The 27,600-nt window shown below is 45.9% G+C and overlaps 1 protein-coding gene across 2 annotated transcripts in view; it reads left to right on the top strand.

Annotated features, from left to right (window-relative positions):
• Positions 1–27,600, top strand: part of MXI1 (MAX interactor 1, dimerization protein) — a 61,714-nt gene that overhangs the window by 15,949 nt on the left and 18,165 nt on the right. For both annotated transcript variants that reach the window (XM_009908148.2, XM_054163407.1), the window contains exon 3: positions 13,408–13,437. In XM_009908148.2, coding sequence (XP_009906450.2) covers positions 13,408–13,437 — 30 coding nt within the window. The remainder of the gene's footprint in view (positions 1–13,407; positions 13,438–27,600) is intronic.

Genomic DNA, 27,600 nt, shown 5'->3' with positions numbered 1-27,600 from the left:
TTAATGTGCCACAGGTTCACAAATGTGGGTGCAGAAGTTGAAAGGATGTGGCATATGTAGCTGCAAGTTAACCTCGGCTGTCTGGTGCATAAGAATGCCTGATTTACCAGAGCAGCAGTGCTGTGCAGCTGTACCTCTCTTTGCAAGGGAGGAGTAAGGGGGTTGGGGAACACTTGCTTAAGCATAGTTATAAATATATATATATAAAAAATACATTACTTTTTGTTGGAGGAGGTTCATTGCCCTTCCCCCTGTTGTGCTAATGACCGAGTACCTGGCAATTTTCAGTGCTTCTTAGAGCCTCTGGAGCTAGGACAGTGCTGTAATTTTTATTTTACTGGGGGCTGAGTGGTTTGCATATTTTGTGTAAGAAATTCCTGAAAGAGCAAATCACTGTGTCAGCCAGGGTTTGTCTGCTTTTCTGCACAAAGACCCTACCCCCTTCCTCACCTCCCAAAGAGCTGAGGCTCTTTGTCTACAGCTTTGTTGCTTCATAGCCTCTGTCAGGTGTTATTTGTTCCTTTGTTTATTTGTTTGTGGACCTTTTCTTCTTTTCTTTTGTTTTCTTAGCCACTTGCACTCATGCTGGGTCACACCTTATTCCACAGCTAGTGGGAGTTGAATTTTGACTTGCTGTGTGTAGGTGGGCTATGATCTGGCCCTTGTATGATATGCTGGGGATAGAGACTGCTTTCTGTCTCAATCCTTGTAGTGGCAGGGAGCTCTGTTCATGGCTCAGGACTTGGCTTTGCTTCATGGAGTACAAATCCACATGTGTAAAACAGAATGGATGAGATTTGCTCTGCTGTCTTTTGATTTATGCCACATTTTGATGATGTACAAATAGTGTGATTGCTATCTGGCATCTTCATGCTGCTGTTGAGGTTTTGTCTAGAAATAACTGAAGGTGGGGCTTGCCTTCCAGTGGAGAGTATACATGAATATTCTAGGTAATTTTTCAATAAAGGAAGACCAGACAAGGCTGAACTGTTAAGGGTTGCTTCTCTGTTAGAGGTGCTGAGAGGGACTGGCTGTCAGGATTGACTATATACAGGTGTGAGCATGACTTCTCTTTGAGATAGCATAGTGGCAGTTTGAATAGTGGACTGGGAAATTGGGCTGCTGGTCCATGCAGCAGAGGTGGCATCAACCCTTGTTTAAAATCCCAGTATCTTCTGTAGGTTTGTGCTGGAGTACTGTTGATCAGTGCAGGTTGTCAGATAGGGCTGTACTGAAATAGCTCAGTCCAGCCTCAACACATCCTATCTGCCTATTTGATGTAATTTGCCCCAGTGTGGTCTGCACATGTAGGCAAGCAAGTCATACTGATGCTGGAGTTTCTGACCCTGCTGGTGCTAAGTTGTGCCCTTCCTTATCTCTACCAGTCTGCATCAGAAGCTGAGATTCTGCCAGTGGTTTTGGGGGGGAAAAAACACCCCACGTAAGTGAGGTTTTGTATGCAATGTGTATTCAGTGATGGTTGGCTTTGCAGTACTACAGCTGGCAGGTTACCAGGCAAAAAACAGAGGATAAACCTAGTAAATGGCAGGAGAAGCATAAACCCCAGTCCCTGAGGAATGAGGCCCTCAGAATAGCAGGGCTGGTGTAGGAGTTTCCATGGGGGAACCTGCTCTGCTCAACCTAGCAAATGGCAGGAGAAGCATAAATCTCAGTCCCTGAGGAATGAGGCCCTCAGAATAGCAGGGCTGGTGTAGGAGTTTCCATGGGGGAACCTGCTCTGCTCAACTTAGTAAATGGCAGGAGAAGCATAAACCTCAGTCCCTGAGGAATGAGGCCCTCAGAACAGCAGGGCTGGTGTTGGAGTTTCCATGGGGGAACCTGCTCTGCTATCCTTTGTCACCTTGTTTGTTTTAATAGCCCTCCAAGCAGAGGCTGCAGAGCTGCAGTGTGTACTTTCCTTTTTGTGTTAATAATAGAGCCATGAGCAGGGAGATGTGTGTAGCAGGGAGTCTATGCAGAAGCCTGTGGTTCTGGGCTGAATTTATACTATGATACCTTCAGCAGATGTAGAATTTAATTTGTAGTCTCTGTCTGAGTTGTGTGAGGATGCCTTTGTGTAAACTAGAAGCAGGCCCACTTGTTGATGTTATCTGCAACTTGGCTACAACTCACTGCTGCAGCATCTGTCATGAGTTGTCACTCTCTGAGGCTGAAGGCTTGTGATTCCTTTGAGCTCTCAGATGTGGGGAAAGCCTCTACAGGAGCACACTGTTTGGCAGCAGTGGGACTGTCAGGTCTCACGCTGTTCATGTTGCAGCATTCTGCTCTGCTGTGCTCTGCTCTCTTCCCATACATCACTGATAACAGTGCTAGTGTAGTGAAAAGAAACTTGGTTCTTGGGGTCTTTAGAAGTGTGAAGGTTGTTAGCCCCAGCTCCTAGAGAGATTTAGGATGGAAGGGATATTTGGGTCAAACACATCATCTTGCTGGATAAGAAATTGGCTGGATGGCCCCACTCAGAGTTGTGTTTAACAGCTTAGTGTCCAAATGGAGACCAGTGACAACTGGCATCCCCCAGGGCTTAGTACTGGGACCAGTGATGTTTAACATCCTTGTCAATGATATGGGCAGTGGGATTTGGTGCACCCTCAGCAGGTTTCCAGATGACACCAAGCTGTGTGGTCTGGTTGACATGCTGGAGGGAAGAGATGCCATCCAGAGGGACTTGGACAGGCTCGAGAGGTGGGCCCAAGCCAACCTCATGAAGTTCAACAAGGCCAAGTGCAAGGTCCTACACCTGGGTCAGAGCAATCCCAAGCACAGATACAGACTGGGCAAGAGGTGTCTCAAGGAGAAGGACTTGAGGGTGTCAGTTGATAAAAATCTCAACATGAGCTGGCAATGTGCACTTGCAGCCCAGAAGGCCAACTGTGTCCTGGGCTGTATCAAAAGAAGTGTGACCAGCAGGATGAGAGAGGTGATTCTCCCCTTCTACTCTGCTCTTATGAGACCTGGACTACTGCATCCAGTTCTGGTGTCCCCAGCATAAGAGGGATGTGGAGTTGCTGGTGCAGGTCCAGGGCCATGAAGATGATCAAAGGGCTGGAGAACCTCCCCTCTGGAGACAAGAGTTGGGGCTATTCAGCCTGGAGAAAAGAAGGCTGCAGGGAGATCTTAGAGCAGCCTTCCAGTACCTGAAGGGGGCCTACAAGAAGGCTGGGAAGGGACTTTTTACAAGGGCTTGTAGTGATAGGAGGAGAGGGAATGGCTTTAAGCTTGAGGAGGGTAGATTTAGACTAGATATTGGGAAGAAATTCTTTACAGTGAGGGTGGTGAGACACTGGAATAGGTTGCCCAGGGAGGCTGTGGATTTCAGACTGGATGAAGCCTTGAACAACCAGGTCTAGTGGAAGGTGTTCCTGCCCATGGCAGAGGGGTTGGAACTAGATGGATCTTCAAGGTCCTTTCCAACTTAAACCATTCTATGAATCAGTTCCTGAATGGGATGGCACCTACAGGAAGGCTGGGGAAGGACTGTTTAGAAGGGCTTGTAGTGACAGAATGAGGAGCAGAGTAGATTCAGGTTGGACATAAGGAGGAAGTTCTTGACAATGAGAGTGGTAAAATCCTGGAACAGGTTGCCCAGAGATCTGTTTGAGGCCCTCTCCCTGGAGACATTCAAGACCAGAATTGATGTGGCCCTGAGCATCCTGATGTCGCTGGAGGTGTCCCTGCTCACTGCAGAGTTGTTGGACAAGATGACCTTTGAGGGTCCCTTCCAACCCAATGCAGTCTGTGACTATTTGCCTCATTTTCTATTCCCATTGCATTCAGTGTTCAGTCAATACCCTGGTTTTAAGTAGTATTTCTTGTCAGATGTTTTGGGGTGGTTTTGTCTCTTCTCTACAGATCTGTACCCTTTTTGTATCTTCTCTGAAATGCCTCATCCACAACACATGCAGAGGCTTACCCTTTGTGCTTTTATTTAACCTGACCTCATCCTTTGCTTGGCAGTGAATTGCTTGTCACCTGTAGTGTGTTTTCCATCTTCTCCTGTGTTTGTAGGTAAGACTCACTTTTTCCTTTCTCACTCCAGGCTAAGCTTTCAAATCCATTTCTTTCTGACCCCAACAGACCAGCTCATGGTATGCTGCTGAGTTACGTATCTTGCTCGTTGGAGTTCCTTCTGTTGATCATTGCCTGGTTCCTCCTGACAAACTTCTCCCCAAATTCTGAGAGTGGCTTTTGTTTGTTCTCCTCATGAGAATGTTGGCTTCTACTCCCTACTTTCTTTGAACCAACAAAGACAGGATTTGTTTTTGTTGACTATTTTGGGCTCTCTTGATCAGAGGCTGTAGGTCTCTGGGGCTGTGCACTTGGCTGGCCTTTGCCCGGATCTCTTCTCTATGAGACACTGCCTTGTTGATCGGCTCAGAGGGAACAGGCCTGCTTTTTCCATCCTGCTGGATGTATTCCCAAGTCTTGCTTCTCTGCTCCCTACTGTACTTCCATTCTCTGACCTGAAAGTGATTTCACTTCAGTTCTATTGCTTTATGAACCCATTCTGAAGTAGCTTAGATGATTTCCAGCATTCTCTTAATTACTTGTTTATACTTTGCTGCTTGCTCTGTGACAAGCAGGCATGTGGACTGAGAGCAATTCTTTTGCCTCAGTTTTGATTAAAGTTCCCCTGCATAAGTAAGTTGATTATTTTCTGAACACTTCTCTTTTATCTCCTTCCATCTGTTACACTGTCAAGAAAGGAGAAGTTAGTCATCTGTCCCTTTGCATTTGGGATTGCTGTTGAGACTGCTTCTCAGTTGTCACTGCCCAGGTGCTTGGGCAGTGTATAGATACGGTAAGGTAACACGCCATCAGTTCTGGTTTGCCTTTAACAGTTAACTCCACAAGCTGCAGCAGTTCATGAACTCTTTCACAAGTAGCTTGGCCATCTGGGAGCAGTAGGAGGTAGCCACCTCGCTGCCTTCCTGTTAGTTGCTCCTGCTTGTGAGCCAGTACTCTAAGAACAGAAGAAATAAGAGCTCTTCTGTTTTTCTCAACCTTCCCCTTCCATGGATCTCCCAGATGCTAGATGAGTATGTCCCTGTTGACAGAACATAACCCCAGACATCAGGAAATCTGGGTTCTCTTCCTGGTATTGTTACAGCCAGTGTAATTCTTTCTTTAATACAGTGTGTAGCTAGCAGTGATGGTAATGTATTTTCAAGTGTAATTCCCCTCTTTTCCATCTCCAGGCACAGTATTGCAGGAATATAGTTGTAACCTGAGAGGTAACTAACAAGCCTAAATAGAAGTGAAGGAAGTCTGTCCTGGCCCACAGCCATACAAATGCCATCAGTTTCTTTTCAACCAAAGTGCATTTCAGTCAGGTGATGCTTACTTAGCCTCATTTTCCCCAGTGCAGCTGAAGGCAGTTTCTTCAGGTCAGAGGATGCATGCTGCAGACGAGTACATGTTCCCCAAACAGGCTGTTGTTCTGCAGATGACATTGCTAAGGCTATTTCTGGATATGACCATCTTCCTTGAAAGGGTAATGTTATGTGTGGGAAGAAGCATGGTGTAGGGCAGAGGGCTGGCATGCTGGGCTCTTGGATCGGTTGCTGAGCCTGCTGCTGAAAGTCTGCGAGATCTGGGCACGTCAGATGACCTACATGGGTCCTGCCATCTGTACATTACGTGGTTCTCACCATCTGTATGTTGGGGGAATGTGTACACTTTTCTAATGCTGTTTTCATGAAGTGGAATTGGTGTTTTTGAGCCTCGTGGCTGTTTGAAAAGATGAGACCTGGGATCCTGAGTTCTCTAGGTAGATTTGAAAACTGCCTCCTGTGCCTTTTTTAACTCTTTCTGTCAATTGCTGCAATCTTTCTGCTGTACAAGTACCAGCAGCTATGATACTGATTCTGGTGCAGCCTTGGAAGGGTCTATGACCATGCAGTGAGACTCATGGAGCCTGCTGGAAGACAGTGGGACAAGGAGCCACGCAAAGCTATCTGTTGGCCCTTACCCTGCTCTTGAATATTCAGCAGAGAGGATTTTGTTAACGGAGATGCTAAGATGCTAGCAGGGGATGGAGAGGTCTGTGCCTCGTTCTCCTTAATTATTAACTTGGCTTTCAATGACCTGTTTATGATGATTTTGTAGAAAGGTTGTCCTTCCCAAGTAGCACTTGAGAGAGAGCTGAGGGGCAGTGCAGACCTGATGTCAGTGTGAAGAGGTGTTGGTATTTCATGTGCTCATTCTGTGCCATGCTGTCTTTGTGGGACAGCTTGGAGGTGCCACAGTGAAGCCACCTGGAACTTCTCCTCACCAGGTCCTGAAAAATGGGGTTCAGTGAATGGATTTTAAGAAAAAAAGGGGGGGAAAAAAAAAAGAAGATGTAAAATGAAGAGTCTGTCTACAAGTGGCTCTTGCATTGTGGATCATAGACAGGAATCTTGCCTTGTTAAATGCAACAAATACACACTCATAGGACTGTCTTGGTTGGAAAAGACTTAAGATCACTGACACCATCCTCGACCTAGCACCACATGGCCATTAAACCATGGTCCCAAGTGCCATCTCCACACGTTTCTTGAACACCTTCAGGGAGAGTGGCTCCACCACCTCCATGGGTAACCTATTCTGATGCCTGACCACTCTTTACGTAATGAATTTTCCTAATATCCAAACTAAACCTCTGCTGGCACAATTCCAGGTCATTTCCCCTCATTCTATCACCTGATACTAGGGAGAAGAGACCAACACACGTCTCAATGCAACCTCCTTTCAGACAGCTGTCAACTAACACCCTGAGGTCCTTTTCTGATAGACAACTTTTCCTCCACCCTCCCCACCCTGACCTGTGAGAATCTACCTGAATTTGTCCAGGATCTAAATCATGAGAGACGGCTGCTGCATGGGAGGTGGGCTAGAGTTTCTCTACTGGAATTGCTAAAGTACCTCCCAGAATGAATATACATCAACCCTTTTCTGATCTCTATGCATGAGCCCCTTCTGAGGTGGTTAACTGTGGTCTGAGAAGGAAGGTGGTGGTTTCTGTAGGACCTTTGCTCACTTGTCACACAAGTTAGAAGGCAGAAGAATGGAGCAGTGAATAGCACGTTGGAGAACTCACTTCAGTGTGGCCCCTGTCAGCAGCCCTGTGTATATTCAGCAAGTTTATTCCAGCCTGGCTTGTCACAGAAGACCCCCAAATAGTTTGTTCCTCATATTTTGATTTTATTTTTTTCCCCCAAGGGCTGAGCCTGGGATCTGAGCTGCAGAAGTGCTGATGATGCACAGCCGTGAGGGCCATCAGCAGGAGCTGTGCTTTGAACGTGTAAAGTGGCCCAGAAAACCAGACCCCTGGGGGTCTTTGTAGAGGCACTTGGAGGGACAAGAAGCTGCAACTCTCATTTTCCTGTTCCTTAGCCTCTGTTTTGGAAAGCAGGGGTACTTGACAGTAAACAATGCTTGTGAGCTGCCTCGCCACTGCTCTCGGTGAGCCTGTCAGAAAGCCTGTAAGGAAAGCACCGGTTCTGTATTCAGAGCAGGGCTTGGCTTGGGGCCACACGTTGAACAATGAGCAGAAAACAAAATATTGAATAGCTGCTTGTTCAGCAAACCCAGTTCCTCTTGGCTGTGCAGGGCCCTGCGTGAGAGAGCATATGAGAAGGGGCAGTCTTCCCCTGGTGCCTGGGGCTAGGGCCAGCCGCTGCACCTAGGGCCTCAGGTGGACGGGAGAGGGCCCACACGCTTGCTCCCAGCCTGTAGGGTGCAGCTGGGGATGGTTTTGCTGGCCCCAGATTGCAGCACTGAATGCAAACCAGTATTCTTGCTGTTGTGTGGCCTAGCTTGGAAAACCTTTCCTCTGCAGAGTGCAGCCTTGTACTGCTTAACAGGTTGCTGCTGTGGTTGTGGGGAGCCCAGCTCCCGCAGATCCCAAACTGAGGGGGGCTGTGTAAATACTGTAGGTGGCTTTGAGGACATTTACTACTTCAACAGATACATACAGTGGAGCTTTTGAAGTTGCTTTTGACTGAGTGTTGCAGGAGGCTTTCAGGATACTGTGTAAAATCCCAGAGTTAGGTGCCACTCTGCAGTTGTGAATGGCACACAGGAGTTCCCTTCCTCTCATTGGGCTGAAAACAGACTGTGAGGCCATTTCTTCTTTTTCCAAGATGAACAAACATGGACAGATGCCAGGATGGCTGTGTCCCCTTCCCTGCTGGAGACAGAGAATGTGAACTTTGGAAAGGGTCTGGCTTGATCCTGGGAAAACAACTTTAATCAGAGCCTTGGGAGGAATCTAATTAATACCATTTCCACCTAAGAGTGTCAGAAAAACCTAGGCAGAGTGTGGGGCCAGGTTAATCTGGGGGATCTCCACTGACATCAAGAAGGTGAAACTGTTCTGTCTTCTCACTTCAGCTGCTCATGGAGAAGCATTTATTCTGGATTTTGAGGCCAGACAGTGCAGGGACATCATGGGATAGTAATGACTAAAGTAACTTCTGACTCGAGTATTGCTTCTAAGGATATGTTTTGTTAGATTTGCTAATATGCAAGGCTGAGGTGAGGCTGTTGGTAGACTTGAGTCTGGTACTTGTAAAGGTCATAAAGATGGCAGCAGGACTTCTGCTCCAGGTGTGTTAGTTTAGTTGCATCTCACTCCTTACTGTAGGAGCTTTTGACAGCACTGAGTACCGTAAGGTGCTGTGTTCCAAAGGCTCCTGTGCAGCCCTCCAAGAACTAGGTTCCAGAGCCTCTCAGAGGTGGCTTCTCAGCTCCCTTAGAAACTCAGTCCTTGAGCATCTCAGTGTGGGCAGAAAGAGTTGATTTTTGTGCAGCTATCATTTGTCTTGCCAAAAGACTCACACGCTGCTGCTGGTGAAGCTTCTCCGGAGGCTTCCCAGACTAAGGCTTGCACAGTTGGTTTCACAGACTGCTTACAGTGTTGATCCACTGCTACTTGAAACCCTGGCACAACCGTTGGGGTTCTTCAACCAGTAAGTTTTGCTTTGTGGACACAGGTGGATTTAAAATTGAAAAAAGCTGTTGATCTCCCTTCCTTTTAACTTAGATAAAAGAGAAAGCAGTAATGTAATTCACTGCTTCCAGAAGGGTTGGTTGATCTTGGCTGGAGGAATGGAAAAAGACGTTTTCCTGCAGGGGAGTTTGGTGAGCAAGTGAATGGGTGTCAGCAGAGGCAGAAGGTGGTAAAGGTCTGTGAAATGGAGAGGAATGAAGCTGTATGTGGTGTGGTGATGCAGCAGTGGCCTGGTCTGTGAATGGATGTTCTTGCTGTTTTGCTAACCGTGATTCAGGTAACTGTGCCTTAGTTTGCACAAGCTGGTGGGATATGTCTTTCCTGATTTTTAACCTCTTGTTAAATCAATGTGAAGTGAATGAATTTGGAGGAGAAGCACTGGCTCTGCATTGGCATTGAGGAAGAGGCCATTTTGTTCTCCCCACCTCCTTTAACTGACTGTACTTGGGGTCAGCAGCATCTCCTGAGCCACTGCTATCTCCATGGTGTTGATAGAGCTCTTTGGAGTCCTGGGCTCCTGTGGAGCCAGGAGCTGGTGCCAGAGACAGACAGGAGGGTGACAAGGTATAAGGAAATGACAGGTCCCTTGGGTCTAAATGCCACCTGTGTATCACATGGGAGAAGGACTCCAGCTTACTCTGTTTTCCCAGTAGAAAATAGTTACCTCAGTAAGAAGTCAACCCAAAATGCAGATATGCTGCAAATGCATTCTTTGGGCTATTTATCAATATTAAATGTGTAAACCAGAAAGGTCAGTTGTGTTTAATGTCATGTGGCAGCTTTGTGATTTTAATTACAGTGAAAAATCCAATGACAAATTAATTCAGTGCTCTTCAGAGCTTGTTCCTCCCTGCTGCAGTTTGTTTTGTTGGCTTACCTGTGCTGGGGGAAAGTTTGGCTGCTTGTGCCTCGGTGGGAGAATTTTTTTATGGAAGTAAACAAAATAGGATAAAGTGACACATTATTTACAGTGCCTCATTAACTGAGGGGATTCAGAGTAGCTTAATGTTTCAGCAACGCTTTGTTAGAGTGTTGAATAGCAAGTTGCAGGCAGAATCAGGGTAACTAGTGCAAAAATGTTGTTGCTTTTGACCTTGGATCAGAGTGACTGACAATTGCTGCTTCTCTGTTTCTTCCTATTTTGTGTGTCATTCCAGGTGTCTGGGCTGGGGAGGGATAGACTTCAGTTTCTTCTCTTTCAGCTTTTGGTTTAAAATGTGGCTGTGGACTGCTCTGCTGGGTTTTGTTTTGTTTGCTGGGCTCCTTTCTGTTAAGCTTCTAAAAATCTTTCTTGATCTTTTCCCAAGCTGTTTTCAAAACCCAGCCAGCAGGACCCTCCTCCTTATGTAACATCCATTCAGCGTTTAGGAGCAGTTATTTGTTGGGGTGTTCGAAATTTACCGTTAAAGGACCGACTGCTATAGAAACCTGACTTGCAAATGAGAACCCTGCAGACAGTTTGTGCTTGAGCTACTGTAAAATTGCAGCTGAAGTTTTTTGAGCGGTGATGGTATGTGTGGTTGGGCCTGTGTTCTCCTCCATGAACGTGTCCACACCTGCTTGGCCTTGGCCTGAGCTTTGCAGGTGGGGACAAGGTCCTGCTTGCCCTGTCTGCCCGACAGCAAGAATGTGAGCTCCACGCTCCCCAGCCGTGTCCTCGTTTCGATAGGTGACACAGGCTGTGACTGACGATCGGCTGCGGCAGAGCAACATCACACGGAGCGCACCTTGCTGTTGCAAATGCAGCGTGCGACAAGTAACCCTGAACCATTCTCCGAGGGCTGCAATAGTTTACAGCTGTGATGTTCATCCTGTGCCCATCAAAGAGCTGGCCGTGGATGGAGCTTTGATTTCAGTCTGGTGATACTCTTTAAGTTCTCTGTTGATAAGACCAGCTCAGTTAAAGAGGTCCGGTTACATTTGTTTCTGTACCTATTCAAAACACTTTTTCCCCCCCTGAATGTAGTATCAATAGAGCTTTCTGTACTTTTTTCCACTTCATTGACAGTACTGTCCTTGTTTAACTCCAAATAAATCTTAGTAACATGTGCAGCACAAAGATGAAGGGAGAAAATTAATCTCTAGATCAGGAGCTACAGAAATGAAATGAATTATGAACAGAAGAGAGGGTGGTGGGGTTTTTTCTCCTGTATCTGTTGTTCAAGCAGAGGGAAACTGGCATGGAAAATAAGAGCTAGTGAGTGAATAGTGGTAGTGAGGAGCAGTTCTGGGGTTAGGTTTTTGTCCTAAATTTAGATAGAAGGGAAAACTAAAACTTTTCCAAATGTGTCCATAAGACTAAGCACAGCAAAAGCAGGTAAGAGAAGCAGGATTCGTTCAGCATGTCTGAGATTCTTTCCTTTGCATTCAGCTTCAGCGGGAAAGTGTTGTGGGGGTTGGGATTTGTTTTGTTCCTTGCCACCAATATGGGTAAAAGTCACAGCATAAATTTCATGACTTGGTGAAAAGCCTGTGACCCCTCTCAGTTGTCTTGTTCATCAGAAGGCAGATAGGTAATAAAGAGTCTCCTGTGTGAGAGGAGCATGAAGAACCTGCTGGTTTAATTTTGTTCACAGCAGTGGGCCAAACTTTGTTCTTTCAGTGCTGGCCTTAATAATTGGCTCGATATAATACAGGAATTCAAGCCACTGCATATCTCTGGCTTTATAACTGCTAATGTCAGAGTCAAGAAGAGCTCAAAGGCTCCTGCGGGAACAAGCAGTAAATAAGAACCACGAGCGTGTTCCTGAGAACGTACAGCCAGTGATTTACAGGGCCTCAGCTCAGCTCCACTGGGTTAATTTGCACCCAAGTTACCTGGACAAATAGATTTTGCAGGCTTGGATTTCATGGGAGGTAGGGGGTTGAATTGGGAGATTTTATGGCCTAAATATTAAGTTCGGGTCTCTGATTCCTGAGAGCCAGACTTCAGGAATCCTCTCTTCATGCGAGGAAAGGATTTGCTTTGGGAGCTTACTCAACTTTAGGAGTTGGGCTGTCGTGTACCTTGCCTTTAAGGTGTCCCATATCCTGCTGTGCAAGGTACCTTGCACAGACATGTGGTAAGGTTTTGTTTTTCCTCTGGCCACCCACAGCTCTCAGCCAGGGCTAGCTACGACTCATTTGCCTTGTTTTTCACAGGCATCCGCGGTTTATTCATCGTCTTCAATGAGGTTCTAACACCTGTTAAGCACTCCTCCTCCCTTTTTTTTGGAGAAGCATTTAATTATGACAGGGTTTCCCTTGGAGCACATCGTCCATTCAGTTCCCTAATTGTAGAATTCTCTGTGGGATTCTCCAGATGGGGGATAGAGGATAATCTTCTCAGAGCTCCGGAAGAAATGTGATGCCAAATTACAGAAAATAGATCCTTTTTATTAAGCTCTTGGGCTCCTTTTACTCTTTATTTTAAGGTGACCTTCTGTTGAAGAGAAATGTTGGGTAAACGGCTATCCTTTTAAAATAATCCTCACCAACCTTACCTGGGTTACTAATAACATTGTTAGAAAAAGGATTTCAGCCTCTTTCCTTTTTTGCCACTTGTGCTGTCATCACAGAGGGAAGGAGAAGGAGCTTGCCTCTTTCCCTTTTGGGTCTAGTTGGTCTCATTTTCAAGCTGTGAGCTCTGAATTGGGGAGTGCTGGCAGCATGCTTGGCATGGTGGGCAGGTATACAGACAAAGCCCCCTCCTTTGCAAAGTGGTCACAGTGCCACTTTATGGGTCACTTGCTCTGCTCCAAGCTGGTGCTGTGGCAGTGCTGCTTCAATCCCTGAGAGGTTTCCAGACATCCTAAAAGGGCTGTTCAGTGCTACACTGATGTTTGCAAATGTGGCAGTACTGGCTGGACATATCTGCTTCTCCTGAGTTTGCTAAACCTAGTGTGCAGCCACTGAAGGGCTCCCAGGGATTGTCCTTAGAGCCAGTTCTGCTGGGAGGATCCCATGTATTTGATGTGCATACATTAATACTCCAGGAGCTCCAGTGTTAGCAGATGATACCAGTATTTTCACATGGTGAGTGGAGAAACTAAAGCACAAAGGAACTTCATTGCATTCATGTACTGAGATGGTGACAGAGCCAGACCTAGTCTGCATATGCCTGACTGGTCCCCTGTTATAATCATTGATTCTTTGGGGGATTTTGTGTGCATTTAAGTCTCTAGGAAGCACTTTCTATAGCTCGTAAGAGCACCAACTTTGCATGCAGCAGGTAAATACTGGCGGGAGGAATTTTGTCAGCAGGGAGGCTGAGGTTGTAGCTGTAGGTTTTAGCGTATGTAGCTGGTTGGCTTTATGCTGTGATATGCCACTGGGGATGTGTACAGCTTGCAGCAGTTGAACTTTGGTGCTGAGAGGTCAAAGATGGCTAATCCAAATTTTTGTTTATCTTCCAGGTCTACGCACAACGAGCTAGAAAAGAACCGGTAAGTAGCTAAGGAGCGGGGTTCTGAGAAATGCAAGCCCAGCGAGGGGAATATGCTTTAACCTTACCCATGCAGGTGCTGTCTGAGCAGCTTATACAGCTGTGAATGACCACACTTCACATCACATAGTTTTAAAAGTTTGGGGGGGTGGCAGGGGGGGGGAGAGGAAGACACAAAAAGATCCGAAAAAGAAGCCTTGGTTTTGGTTGGTTTTTTTTCCCCTCTCTCTGAAAAGGAAAGAAGTGACCCAGTTTTGTGACTAATCTGTATGCAGAGTAAATACTCTTCTTCTCCTGACACAGTGAAATCTGATTGGGGCACTTTCCATACATGAGGTTGCTACGGGATCAGGTTTCTTGGGCCCTGGGTAATACCATGTTACCATGAACCGAAGGGCAGAGCCCTATGCTCTACACCCTCTCCCTCCCACCCCTCTGCTGGGCTGTGATAATCTCTGCAAGGCAGAAGAAAACACCATTGTCCGGGGACTTGGAGGTCTGGCTACCAGCACGCCTGTGGAGACTCTTTTCCAACCTGTTTCAGGATTGTGCCTGTTTATCCTTGAATCTGAAGTTTTAGCAAGCCTTGCAGTTTTGTTACTTGGCTAGCTCTGCTGTGTGACTCAACCCTTTTGTAACAGGAGTTAAAGTAAGATAAATACCACTGAGACAAGGGGAGCTAGTTCACACACAGATCAGATTATCGCCTTCCATTCAGGATGCTATAGTTAAGGTTGTGTCAGGGTTTCCATTATAAACTTATCTTGGCTCTTCTATGGGATTTTAGGGGGGCTAGGGGGGATGTCTGTGGGTTTTTTGTGGCTGCTAGAACAATGGCAGTGCTCTGGCCAGCTGCTTCTACGAAGAAACCCCCAGGGTGGGAAAGCTGAGTCTAAAGTGGTTGATTGCCTCCTCTTCCCTCTTAGCAGCCATCATTTAACAAGGGCTGGGAGGGCTATAAGGATGGCCAAAGATACCCAAAGGCTTCAAGCCAAGCGTTGTATTTCTATTCAGACAAGATCTTGCCAGGCAGCTTCAAGGAAATTGGAGCTAAGTATCCTGTGCTTCATGTCACCCTCAGTTTCCCCACCAGCAGCAGCAATGCTGGGAACCATTTTGGCCTTTGCATGGCGTGGCTGTTTTCTTCCAGGCTGGGTTTCTACCTCCTGGTACCTTTGAGGATCTAAACAGCTGTCATGGCCCCGTCTAGGGTGATGCAGCAGAGGCTGTGTTGATTCTCAAGTCTCAACCTTTCCAGTCCCAGGCTGAGCTGTGAGCGACTCCTGGGTTTTCCAGTGCTCCCTGCAGTTTATCACTGAAGGAAAGAAAATGCAGTGTGCTTGGGTCTGACCCAGAATGGAGAGTGCTTTTTTTCTCCATGACAACAGTAAACTGTCACTAGTTTTCAATGTGTTTATTTGCATATCTAATTGTTATGGCAAACACTGCTTGCCCTCAGTACAGCTTTAGAGCAGAGTTGTCTCCCTCATTCCCTGTGCCAACCTGGTCTTCCCATACTGGCCAGGTTTGCCCGGATATGTGACCATCTTTTTCCCACTCTTCAGGCTTGTGGGGCATGCACTGATGCTTCCAACTCCTTGTGGGTGAGATCTCAGCAGCTACATACTTACTGTCCAGCTAAGGACTAGCAATTATTGATGGGTTTAGGATTTGCCTGATAGAGATGTCTGTGTGAGTTGAGGAAGTTTCTGCCTTGATTCCTTGCCTTTAAGTGAGGACAGTAATACTACCTGGGATAGGGATAGCATGAGGACTGAATACTATCCAGCACTTTGTGATATATATGTATTTTTATATAACTCTCATTACTACCTGTGCTTACTTATGTCATCTTTTTCTGAATGTTGACAAGCTGTTTGCCTGCTGCAGCATTTGTCTTCCCTTTCCCAGTTGGTGTAGTATCTCTCTCATCCTCTCCTTGTCTCAGCCGTGTTCCCTAGTCCCCACCTGCTACTAAATGAAGACTCCTAACCATCAGCCTTCTCAGGTCTTTTTTCCACAGCTTCCCATTCCAAGGCACTGTATTCCAGGTCTGTGTCTCAGACGTGTTTTTACAAGCCCTTGTTTTTCTTCCTTCTGTGAAGGACACATTTGATCACCCTGGGTGGTCTGTACAGGCAAACTCCATAATCAGAAATCTTTGGTCAGGAGCCTGCTGCTTCTGGTTTGGGATTATCTGTCCCCTAATGCAGATTCTGTGGCCTGATCAGCTACGCACATCTGCAAACCCAGCTAGGCCCTGCTGGGTTTGCAGTGTTTGTTAGCAGTGATTTGGACAGCGAGTTTAACACTGAATACTCCACAGCAGTGTTCTCTGAGTGAAGGGGATTGCTTCCCACTTAAATTTTCACCATGTTTTATTTGCTGTGTCATTAGGTTTGTCAGTGTCTCCAGACTTAACTGTTGCAAAGATAAAAGCCCTGATACTAATGGCTTTGTGGCTGGCAGGTGCTCATTTTCTGAGATTATTCCTTTTGAATCTCACTGTTACCTCCATTATTGACACACACTATAATTTTCAAAATTGTCCACTATTAGGTCTCTGACTCTGGTTTTTCCCTTCTTGTCTGTGAACAGCACCCTTCCTGTGCTCAGTTAAATTTTGCTTTAACCCCTTGCACAATTCCACAGACTTTCTTTCAAGCAGTAGCCAGAGAATAGTAGAAAACCAAAATGCTCTCCTCCTCCTTTCTTGAATATGCAATTTAAGTTCAGGGCTAACTATTGCAGAGCTGATGCTGTTTCAGTGCATCAGGATTAAGAATCTTGTAGCCCTTTTGATGTTAAAAAGCAACTGAAATGGTGTTTGAGAAACTGAAGCAGTGTTTTGAGCACTCCTTGAAACGTTTTGTGAACGCTCCGGTTGTTCCGCTGAGAAGCTGCTTGGTTTGGTACCAAATATTAGCTGTAAAATTTAGGTGATTTCTCTTCCTGCTTTGATTTGTTGTGGGGGTTTTGTTGTGGTGTTTTGGGGCTTCTTTTTTGTTTTTTAAACCTGAAAAGATTGCAGTGACATTTATCTCAGGGGCTTTGTTTGATTTGTCAAAGATTAAAGTTAATTTATAGTTATTATCTGTCATTAATCCTCATGTTGGAAAATTGTTTGTGTTTTATCTTTAGTGGGTATGTGTTTCAGTTTATCTCTGCCCAGGATGAGTCAGAGCTTGCATTTAAGCAAGAAACCAGTAGTCTGCTTCTCATCTGCTGCAAGGCTTAACTAAAACAATACTTTTTAGTCCTTCAACGGGCCTACCAAGAAAGGGATTCGTAAGCAGCATCTCCTCACTTTCTGAAAGAAAGCAAGTGACTGACAGAGCAGCTTTGCTAGTCTAATATTTTTCTCAGAAAAAGGAAGGCAAATAAAATTCAGGCTTAAATTATGTGTATTATGTGGAGAGCTGAATTTAACTGTTGCCTCTGAGCATTTCAGACACAGGCCAGTTTTGGAAGGATGTGGTCGGTGCGGTATTAAGAGAAGGTGCACAGCCCTGAGATGACTTCCCAGCTGCTTTGTGAAGTGGCACTTCTGGTAGACCAGCATGGTGGTGGTGTCTGTCAGAAAAGTGTTGTCTCCTGCTAGTACAAGGAGGGTGTTTGCAAAGCTATTAATTTCATTAAAAAAAAAAAGTATCAAAGATTAAAAATAGCTTCTCTGTATATCCTAGAAAGATCTGTTTGGGTTTGGTGGTGTTTGCATTGTAATGCAGCATGAAGAAGCAAAACAAAGCTGAGTAATTAGGTGAAGAATGAGTTATTAGGGCACAATTTTTTTTCTCATGGTAGCAATAATTTAGTTCAAAGAAAAGACAGATCTGAGGAAGGAAGGGAGACCTATGGAGAATCACTGAAATGGTGATGTTTCTGGAGATCTCACATAATTTGTGTCTCTGCAAAATCACCTCATTTAAAAAACAAAACCTAAAAACAAACCAAAAAAGGGGACAAAGTAAAGGAGGCAAAATTTCCTTCTAAACCAATTTGCTGAAGAGTTGTGTTTAGTTGATTAGGTGGTGTTGGATGATAGGTTGGACACGATGATCTTGAAGGTCTCTTCCAACCTGGTCTGGTCTATTCTATTCTTTCTATTCTATTCTTTCTATTCTATTCTATTCTCAGAGAACAGAGTGAAGTAGTGTGAGGTCATTTCTTTCTGATACTTTTTGAGATAATCAGAAACAAAGCAAAGAAGAAGAACATAAATGATTGAGTGCTGTAGTTTTTAGCCTTTCTGACCCTTACCAGGGTCCTTCTTTGTGGGTGATTCCCTACCCATTCTGTCCTTTATGTGACTACATTACAGACTGTTTCTTCACCACAGTTTCTCATGCAGAGATGGCTGTTGTGCTACATTGCATATTAGAGGTGGCAGATGAGATAAAGTAAAACCCTACTGATTGCTGAGGAGAAAATCATCACCTGGGTTATCTTGCACTGAAACATGGGGCCCTCTGAGGCTCCGCAGCAATTGCACAGTTTGATTCTGTTTCTTTAGAGCAGGGGCTTGAATGTGTCTGTTAGCAAAATGCAGGAGAAGGAGGGGAAAGCATTTCACATAGGGTGTTTGAATAGTGCAGACAAGCTGTCTAAGCTGGAAAAGATAGAGGGAAGAGAAATGAAAGTATAGTGAACCCTTGCTACTCTGAATAGACATGGATGATTGTGCTTCTGCAGTGCTATATATACTTGCCAAGGCAATCTGATCAGTGTTTGTCTTGAACCAACTAATCAATGTGGTGTTGAGTTTAGTGCTATTTATCAGGAGAGCTGGAACAAGAAGCTAATCCAGTAAATTTCATTTGCTCTCTGTAATGGGCTTTGTTTTCGTGTTAACTTCATGTAGCAAACGTTGACAGTACATATTGTTTTCCTCATTAATAAAACTTGGAACCTGTGAGATTCCCTGCAGCAGTCGAACCCTCTCCAACACAGCTGAGCACGCATCTTTCTTTGACACATCCCAAAGGTCAGAGCATGCACTGATCCAACTTGTTCCTTGTGGGAACTGCAGCTAAACCCTTCTGTCTCTGTGGCCTGTGTGGAACAAGAGGTGGAGGTAGCTAGCTGTTCTCGGCGCTGTTGCTCGCATGACAGATGGCTCCATTTTCAGCTGGGACTAACAATTTTCAGCAGAGCTGAAGCATGTTCCTCTAGTTAGGAGATCTGGATAACTTATTGCTCTTCTGTGCCTCTTTTTGCTTAACCTGGAGAGAGAGACAGTAAAGCCTGTAGTTTATGGAGTAAGGCTGTCGTAAAGATGTTCTTTGTGGATGTGTTCAGGCTCAGTCACTGTTAAGTGTCAATCTGCCTTGTGCATTGCTCTGGGAACTCACAATTCAGATGCTGTGAAACAGGGATCGATCTCTTTGGCTGACCACCACACTGGTTTGTGTGAAGTGCTGCCTTGTGCAGAAGCAGTGTTTGATTCACTTGCAACTGAAAGTCTGCAAAGGCTTTGTTTGACAGTGGCTGGGCAGTAGAACATTTTGAACTCTGAGTAAAGCTGCTGAAAAGGGACAGTTAGTTTCCATGCCAAAATTTGAAGGAAACTAAATGATCCTCTCTCCCCCCCTCTCCCCCACCAAGTTCTTTAGTACTGCTCATACTGGAATTTCTGGTTTCTGTATGGATTTTTTTATTACTATTCAAAGTGATGCAGTGAAGAATGAGTGCATGCCTGCCTTCCCTTCTGCTCCCAGATCTCTGTGCCTCTTTATAGCACTTGGAGAAGAAAACAAAAAAGAACAATACTACTATTTTGGATAGACTATCACAAAGCAAAATGGTTTTGTTTCAAGAATGTTGCACAATAAAATCCCTGTTATAAACCAGTCTTCAGAAACAGCTATTTATCACAAAGCCCTTCTCAACTAAGATACGTTTCTGGGACACTTTTATGATGTGTTCTCTGCCCCTAGTGTAGAAAGAACTGTTAGTGCAATCTGTTTGGCCATGCCATGATGGTCTGGTGCTGAGAATCCTTTTGTTGACTTGCCTTCCAGAAAGGAGACTTTAGAGGAAACCCTCATCTCAGAAAGAAACATGGTCTGCAGTCAACTGTGCTCACTTACTGGCTGAGTTCTTGCATTCAGTATCCTGTGCTTAAGATTTCCAGAGTAGTGAATAGAAAAGGTATCAGATGGTGTGTTACTGGCTATTTACTGCTTTCAGGGGGCCAGGAGGGGGTCTGGTAGTTGCTGGGGGTGTGTAATGAAAGCAGTCCTGTGTACCTAGATGGTATCTGATTTGGAGTGCATCGTTCCCAGTGTTTGTTCTTGAATCTCTTCCCAAACTTGCCTCCTCAAATTTCTACTTGGGTGTGTTGCTGTAGTTCTCTTTCAAGCTGATCCTTCTCCAGTTAGGTGTATTTGCTGTCTTGAAAAAAATAAAGACTGGGCAAATCCCCTCTGTAAGCAGCAAGCTTGGACCAGGGGAGAATCTGGGCTCCATGTTCAGCCAAGTCAGGGCTCGGTACTTGCCATCTTGCCCCCAAATGCATCTCTGGAGATTTTGCAGGAGGTGGAGTGGCTTTTTGTTCATTTTTTTTCTTAATTCTTTTTTTCTTTCTTGCTGTTTGAGTGCTGAGAGACAGAAATTCTGATAAAACAACTTTTCTTCTTCAAGTGACTGACGCTGCTCACGGACCTGCAAGTGTTACTAGATACAAGCTACTTGGGGAGTTTCTGCCTTAGGGAACATGAGGTAATAGGAATATAAATTTTGAGACAGATGACCTGTTAACTGCAACTTTCAGGACTTTGTACCCTTGGTGCAGAAGCTGGAGTTGTGTGTGCTGATCTGTATCTGCATATATATATCTGTAAATACATCTGTATCTGGTATGTGTACTAAGGGCACAGCATAGCCCGTGCGGACTTGTGATAAGCAAAGGAAATTCAGTGCGCGTAGGAAACGCGGACAAGAAATGTTCTCCTCCTCCTTTCTGTACGTGGCCCATTTTTACCAAAGTACCACAATCTTGAGAACCTATGACCTTAATGATCCACCAAGGTGGAGTGGGAAGAATCAGACACCCCATTTAGCAGATGAGGAGCAGAAATACATAGTGTGAAGGAATGGCATGAAGGAAGAAGTTGGCACCGACCCGCCGCTTTGCCCTGTTGATCCACACCTCCAGCCAGTTGTGTGCCTTTTCTCTCCTTCACATAACTCTGTTTCCTTCAAAACTTCATCCTCCTCACTCCTTGTGTTCCCTTTAGTGTACTCCCTGTCAGTGTTGTCCAGGGCCAGGAGGTGTTGCTGTCTTGCTGTCCTCATACAGGGGAGGTTTAGGCTCAAGGTGAGGAGAAAGTTCTTCCCAGAAAGAGTAATTGGCCATTGGAATGTGCTGCTCAGGGAGGTGGTGGAGTCACTGTCCCTGGAGGTGTTCAAGAGGGGATTGGACATGGCACTTGAAGCCATGGCTTAGTCCTGAGTTGTTGGGTGACAGGTTGGCCTTGATGATCTCTGAGGTCTTTTCCAACCTTACTGATCCTATGATACCCTTTCCCTTCTGAAAGAGAAGGGCACACACTTCGCTGCTGTGGCTGGCTGGTGGGGCTTGGTCCAGTATGGTCTAGTCACCTGCTTTAGGTGTTGTGATGGTTAGTGCAACTGTGTAAAAGATGTTCATGGCTTGTCTGTGAAATGAAACCAAAGTCACTGTGGTTGTTGCCTGGCTGCAAATGGTGCTGGTCACGCTGAGCAGTTTGCATAGCCATGGGCAAACAGACCAGGCAGGCTTCCTCCCCAACAGTGCATGTGATGACCATAAAACAATTCAGTGGGCAATGTGCAACCAAGGGTCAGGAATTCTCCTCTCATGAAGCCATTGGGTAATGTGGACAGGGCTAAGTTAAGGTCAGGGCAGAACGCAGCAGATGGTGTTATGTACCTGCCTCCTATTTTATGTGCCTTGGGAGTGTGAATGTGTATAGAAATACAGATCACCTCTGCCTAGTGCTCTCTGTGTTTGCTCTTTGGTAAATCCTTACAGTGCCTGTGCAAAATTGCAGTCTCCCCTGTTTCAGAAGCAGCACTTGTGCCTGTCAGGTGCAGGCTGAATCTTTTATGGAGGTTTTGGATTTGTCCAAGTCTGGAGGAGCGCAGAGAAGTCCCTGGATCCCAGAGCAATGGAGTCAGGTCTTCTGCCCAAAGTTCCATTAAAAATAAATAAATATTAAAGGCCATCTTTTGAAGGTATTCTTCATGTGTATACTGCAGCTTGAGCATCAGTTCCTATTAGCTGTTCAATAAGATTTGCTGTCCCTCTTGCCTGTTAATGATTTACCTTTGAGAGCACCATGACTTATTTAGCAAAAAATGAAAAGCCTTTGTAAAGGATGGATGCCTTTTGCTCTTACTGGGTTTTTTGCCCAGGAGTTTGAGTACCTTAGGTCTCAAAATGAAGAAGAGATCGCTGTCAAGGGGGGATTTTGCAAATGAGCAGGTTCAGCTCACAGAAGTTGAGGCAGGAAGGGGGATATAGCATTTACACAATGACCTGGTAGCTGCCCTGAAGGGGCTGAGGGAAAGGAGGAGGCAGAAATTGATACAAAATAAGCTTACGCACTGAAACTTGCCGTGGAAACAGGACCTGAGCTTGAACTGCAGTGTAACTTTCATACAGATAGACTCTGCAAATGGTATCAGTGGGTTCACACATGGTCCAGGCTGATAACAGTTCATATGATAAGGGTGTGGGGTTTTATCATGGTAGGTAGTAAACAGCTGCACAAAACTTAGTCATGCTTATAAAGTCAAGTGCAGGCTGCTGTCTCTGAGTTGACTGGCTGCTGAGCTAGGGTAGAATATCTAAAAGCATCTGAATCATTTAGAAGCACAGCTCTTAATGACTCTCAGATGAATACTTGCTCTTCCACTTGGGCAATTGTTGGTGCTCCCAAGCTGTCTCTACAGTGCTGTAGTTACGCCTAGTCATTTGGAGAGCGGTGCCAAAGGTTCCTCTACCCCAATGGCTTTTACTGTCCAGGACAGTGAATAATGCAACAATGAAAAGAGGGCATTTGATGCCTGCTGCTCTTCATGTGAAAAAGTGACGGTATGTGTTTGTAGAGAAAGGGCAAGGACCATTCTGTGAGGATGAAGGCTGGCAAAGCCATGCACCCATCACAATGTATATGTAGAAAGGAAAAGGAAATTGATGCCAGACTTGATTTTGCTGCTTATTTGTGTATGGGCGTGCAGCCCAGGAGAGAAAGGGAACAGAACAGGAGAGTATCAGAGGCGATATCAGCCCTGAGGAGCTCAATGAAGAAGATCTGATCAGTCAAGAGTGTCTCAGGACCTGAGAACAAGCAGCTACCAGCATTCTCATCTGCTACTGCAGTCTGTTCATCTGCTCTTTACACTGAGACCACAGGAGGAATTGCTCTGACACTCCCGGGAAGTCCTGGGAGGTGTCCACCACATTTTCCTCCCATGTGGGACTTTCCAGTGCTACTTAAAGGCATGCTTGGGGTGATTCACTGTAAAATCACATGGCCAAAGTCCAGCCCTTAGGTGAGAAATGTTGTGCTCCTTCTAGAAACTCAGTGGAATTCTTCAAATTAGTTGTTCTGAAAAGGGGAGTGGTATAGCAAGCTTATTGGAGAAATCAGAGGCTAAAAAGAAGTTGCTTCCTGTTTCCCAGGTCTTTCATTCCCACCTATTTGGCCTTGTCCCCTGGGATGGGTCGAGTTGTGGGTTGCCCAGTCAGATTTTGCCCAGCTGTATGGGAATCTTCCTGTAGATCAGAAAGCACCATTCATTAGCCACATGTCAGTAATGCCAAATACGGGGTGAGTGCTGGCATTTGCACAGATGCACACAATTACGTGCATGCACACACAAAGAGCCTGCCATTAAAATCTACATGCCCATCTCTTTTTAACAGGGGAAGACAGCCCCAGCTGTGTATACAGCTTGGTGTTTCCCTTTGATCTGTGTGTGTTTCCAGTGTTTCTCATCCTGGCGTTCTTCAGAGCTGGCTGCTCTTTCCCGTGTTTGCAGCTGCATAACTGCATACAGAGAAGCTCACTAGGGTGACTGTGGTGTAACTGCTTTCAGCAGCTCGGGGTGGGGGGTCCTCTTCCCTGCAGCCCCTCCTGTTTGCTTTGCTCCTGTCCTTTCCTCACCAAGCTGCACAGCAGGGAATTGTCTCATTCTGCTAATGGAAACTGTATCACAGTATCACAGTATCACAGCAACCAAGGTTGGAAGAGACCCCAAGGATCATCAAGTCCAACCTGTTCCAACAGACCTCACAACTAGATCATAGCACCAAGCGCCACGTCCAATCTCCCCTTGAACACCTCCAGGGACGGCGACTCCACCACCTCCCTGGGCAGCCCATTCCAATGACGAATGACTCGCTCAGTGAAGAACTTCTTCCTCACCTCGAGTCTAAACCTCCCCTGACACAACTTGAGACTGTGTCCCCTTGTTCTGGTGCTGGTTGCCTGGGAGAAGAGACCAACCCCCACCTGGCTACAACCACCCTTCAGGTAGTTGTATAGGGCAATGAGGTCGCCTCTGATCCTTCTCTTCTCCAGGCTAAACAATCCCAGCTCCCTCAGCCTCTCCTCATAGGGCTTGTGCTCAAGGCCTCTCACCAGCCTTGTTGCCCTTCTCTGGACACGTTCAAGTGTCTCGATGTCCTTCCTAAACTGAGGGGCCCAGAACTGGACACAGTACTCAAGGTGTGGCCTAACCAATGCAGAGTACAGGGGCACAATGACCTCCCTGCTCCTGCTGGCCACACTATTCCTAATACAGGCCAGGATGCCATTGGCCTTCTTGGCCACCTGGGCACACTGCTGGCTCATGTTTAGGCGGGTGTCAATCAGCACCCCCAGGTCCCTCTCCATTTGGCAGCTCTCCAGCCACTCTGACCCCAGCCTGTAGCTCTGCATGGGGTTGCCGTGGCCAAAGTGCAGCACCCGGCACTTAGACTTATTAAATGCCATCCCATTGGACTCTGCCCATCTGTCCAGTCGGTCAAGGTCCCTCTGCAGAGCCTTTCTACCCTCTAACTGACTAACATCTGTTCCCAACTTGGTGTCATCTGCAAACTTGCTGATGACTGACTCAACCCCCTCATCCAGATCATCAATGAAGATGTTAAAGAGGATGGGGCCCAGCACTGATCCCTGGGGGACGCCACTGGTGACTGGCCGCCAGCCGGATGTGGCACCATTCACCACCACTCTCTGGGCTCGGCCCTCCAGCCAGTTCCTAACCCAGCACAGAGTGTTGTGGTCCAAACCACGAGCTGACAGCTTAGCCAGCAGTTTACTGTGGGGGACGGTGTCAAAGGCCTTGCTGAAGTCCAGATAGACTACATCCACAGGCCTCCCCACATCCACCAGACGGGTCACCTGATCATAGAAGGAGATCAGGTTGGAGAGGCAGGACCTGCCCTTCCTAAATCCATGTTGGCTGGACCTGAGCCTAGCAGATGCCTCAGGATCCTCCCTTTTCCTTTGCCTTCCTGCTCCCACACGACGTGGCATTGCTGCCCTTTCCCAGCTGCACGCAGCAGCTACAACTGCCACTCTGGAGCCAATCTATTGCTCTGTCACCAGGGTCATAGCTCAGAGATAGAAAATTCTCCTTCACTTTCCAGCAACTTACCATGCTGCCAGTGCAGCCTGCTTGGGCCCTGTGCCTAAAGGAGAGCAACAAACAGCACTCTGACTTATGTGGTGTTTGTGAAGCTGTCAAGGATGGGGCAGAGAGGAGTCATTGGGTTTGTCCCCACTCCCCAAGGCAGGATAAGCTCTATCTAAACCTTTCCTGACAGATGCCGATCTAGCATGGCCTTAAAAGCCTGTGACAGCAGGATTGCCTGGGGAAGCAGAGCAACCTATTGCCCTGATTAACTGTTGGTACCGCTGGAAAGTTTCTCCTACTGCCTAACTAAGAATAAAATTATTTCAGTGTTGTTCTAGAGGAGGGGAAAAAAAAGCCATCTGAAGTTGAATGCCTCTGTGTGTGTGAGGGGAAGAGTCCCAAATGCTGAACATAATAATTGGCTTTCACAGCAAGAATCACTCTGTTTAGACCCTACAATTATGCTGAGGAATTCTGGCTGAGATAAGCAATTAGAAGGGGGAAAAAAAAATTTCATCCTTCCTTTTCTTGATGCATGTATTGCCACTTCACCTGCCCAGAAAAGCAACTCTGATGCCAAAAGAAGTGGGAAACAGGATTTCAACACTTTGTGGTGGATATTCTATGTGATATGGCCCTGTTAGGAAATGTGCAGAGCCTGTTCTCTGTGACAGGACCTCTTTTAAACTTACCTTGGCTTGGAGGAGCAGGTAACAGGCTTGGTGTTCACTGGAAAAAGCACATATAGGGATGTCTTTCAGTGAAGGGATTGTGAAGGGGGAGAATAGGAGAAATCTGGTATCTTCAGGAAAACATGTGAAGCCCTCTGGAATCACGAGCGCCTCCTGGAGTTTCTTTGCGTTACGGGGTTGGTTTACTTAGTGACTCTGAGAAAAATACATGTGATGGGGAAAGAGCAGAGTGGGAAGGGGGTTAGACTGTAGGTTTGACACATCATGTGTGGGTGGCAGCAGTCAGAGTGGAATGGAAGGCTGTTGTACAGAAGTGGGGGACGCCTATAAGCTTGCCAAGCTGGCTCTCAGGTCTGTGAAGACAGTGCTGCCTTGCACTTCTCTTCCAGCAATCAGGCAAGCTGAATGAATTTCTTTAAAGCTTTTCTTCTTCCTTTTTTTTAAAGGTGCATTTGTTGAAACCATTCTGTAATTTAAAGTTAAAAATGTGAATAATCTTGACAGCTTCTGTAGTCTTTTTTTCAGCAATTCTGGTGATAGTCTGTGGCTCTTGAATCCCAGCACCCAGAGTGAAGCGCTTCTGTACCCCACATAAAACCAGTGTGTGAGCTACTGTAACCTACATAATCTAAAAAAGTAGAAAGGGAGGATTAACATCCTGTGTAGATGTGTATGTTTGGGGGATTATAATCAGTCTCTGAGCCACTCTGGTGGTTTTGGTTGGGTTGTTTTCCAGGGTCCTAAAGCATCATCTGTTGGACGTACTGAGTTAACAGTAGAACGCCAGAAACTAAACGTTTTAAAGAAATAAGAAGTTTGATTGCTTCAACAACACAGCCTTCATCTGATGGTCTTGATTCAGACTAACTTCCTTTGAACTTTGCTGAAATTCCATCTTGGGGATTTCTTGGGACAGCAATCTCAGTTTTTGCTGCATGTATGGGGGGAAGCAGTGAGGGGTTATTGATCTGTTTGGAGAAGTGTGGTCATTTTGTACTCTGGGCATCATTAACTAGCGAAGAAAGTTAAATGAATTAACTTCCCAGGGCGTCCTACTCTCTAGGCACTTCACATACCAGTGTCATTACTGAGCTATATGAGCACCTGAAAACCAAGAGTGGATTTTGCTGTGCAGTATTCCGTGAAGGAATTAGGATAAGCTGCATTTTGTGGATGAGCAGTGCGTGCTTCAGTTCCTCAGGGGATTTACCTGAGGTCATGCAAGCTGTCTGTGGACAGGTCTCCTAACTCTCACTTAAAGGTCTTGACTGCTGCATAACCCTTTCCTGCTTGTGGAGAGAGCTGAAATGTCATCTCCATGTGGCTGCTGCCTCTCTCTTCCTGAAAGTGCATGCTCCTGGCTAGCATGGCACTAGGAACGTCAAGGAATCTGCGCTTCTGGTTTGCCACTTGGCTCTTGTGATAAGGAAGCCCAGCAGAGCCTCTCCCCAGATGAATGGTTTGCCATTAGAATTACCCTTTTTTGTTGTGTTTCTTGGTTTTTAATTATTATTAACACCCCTGTGTTTTTAGTTGTTTTTTTTTTAAACCAACAAGAAATTATTTCACAGTGGGACATTGTATGGAGGATATCTGATAATCAACCAGCAATTTATTTTGCTTCTATTCTTGAGGCCCTGTGAGTGAAACAAGCACTACAAAATAACAGGGAAGGAAGGGTGTGATTGTGATTATAATGCAGTGCTGCTGCAGGTATTGCTGTAAGCTCTCATGGCTGTGTTCTTAATATTTGTGTTCTAATAGTTGAGCAAATGGAAACTACTTTCCACCAAACCTGAGGACTGTGTGTGCCAGCTACTCTGGGGTTTTTTTTCTTTTCT

This window comes from Dryobates pubescens, chromosome 8, assembly GCF_014839835.1.
Source record: "Dryobates pubescens isolate bDryPub1 chromosome 8, bDryPub1.pri, whole genome shotgun sequence".
Taxonomy (NCBI): Eukaryota; Metazoa; Chordata; class Aves; order Piciformes; family Picidae; genus Dryobates; species Dryobates pubescens.
This window is presented reverse-complemented; position numbering and strand designations above follow the sequence as displayed.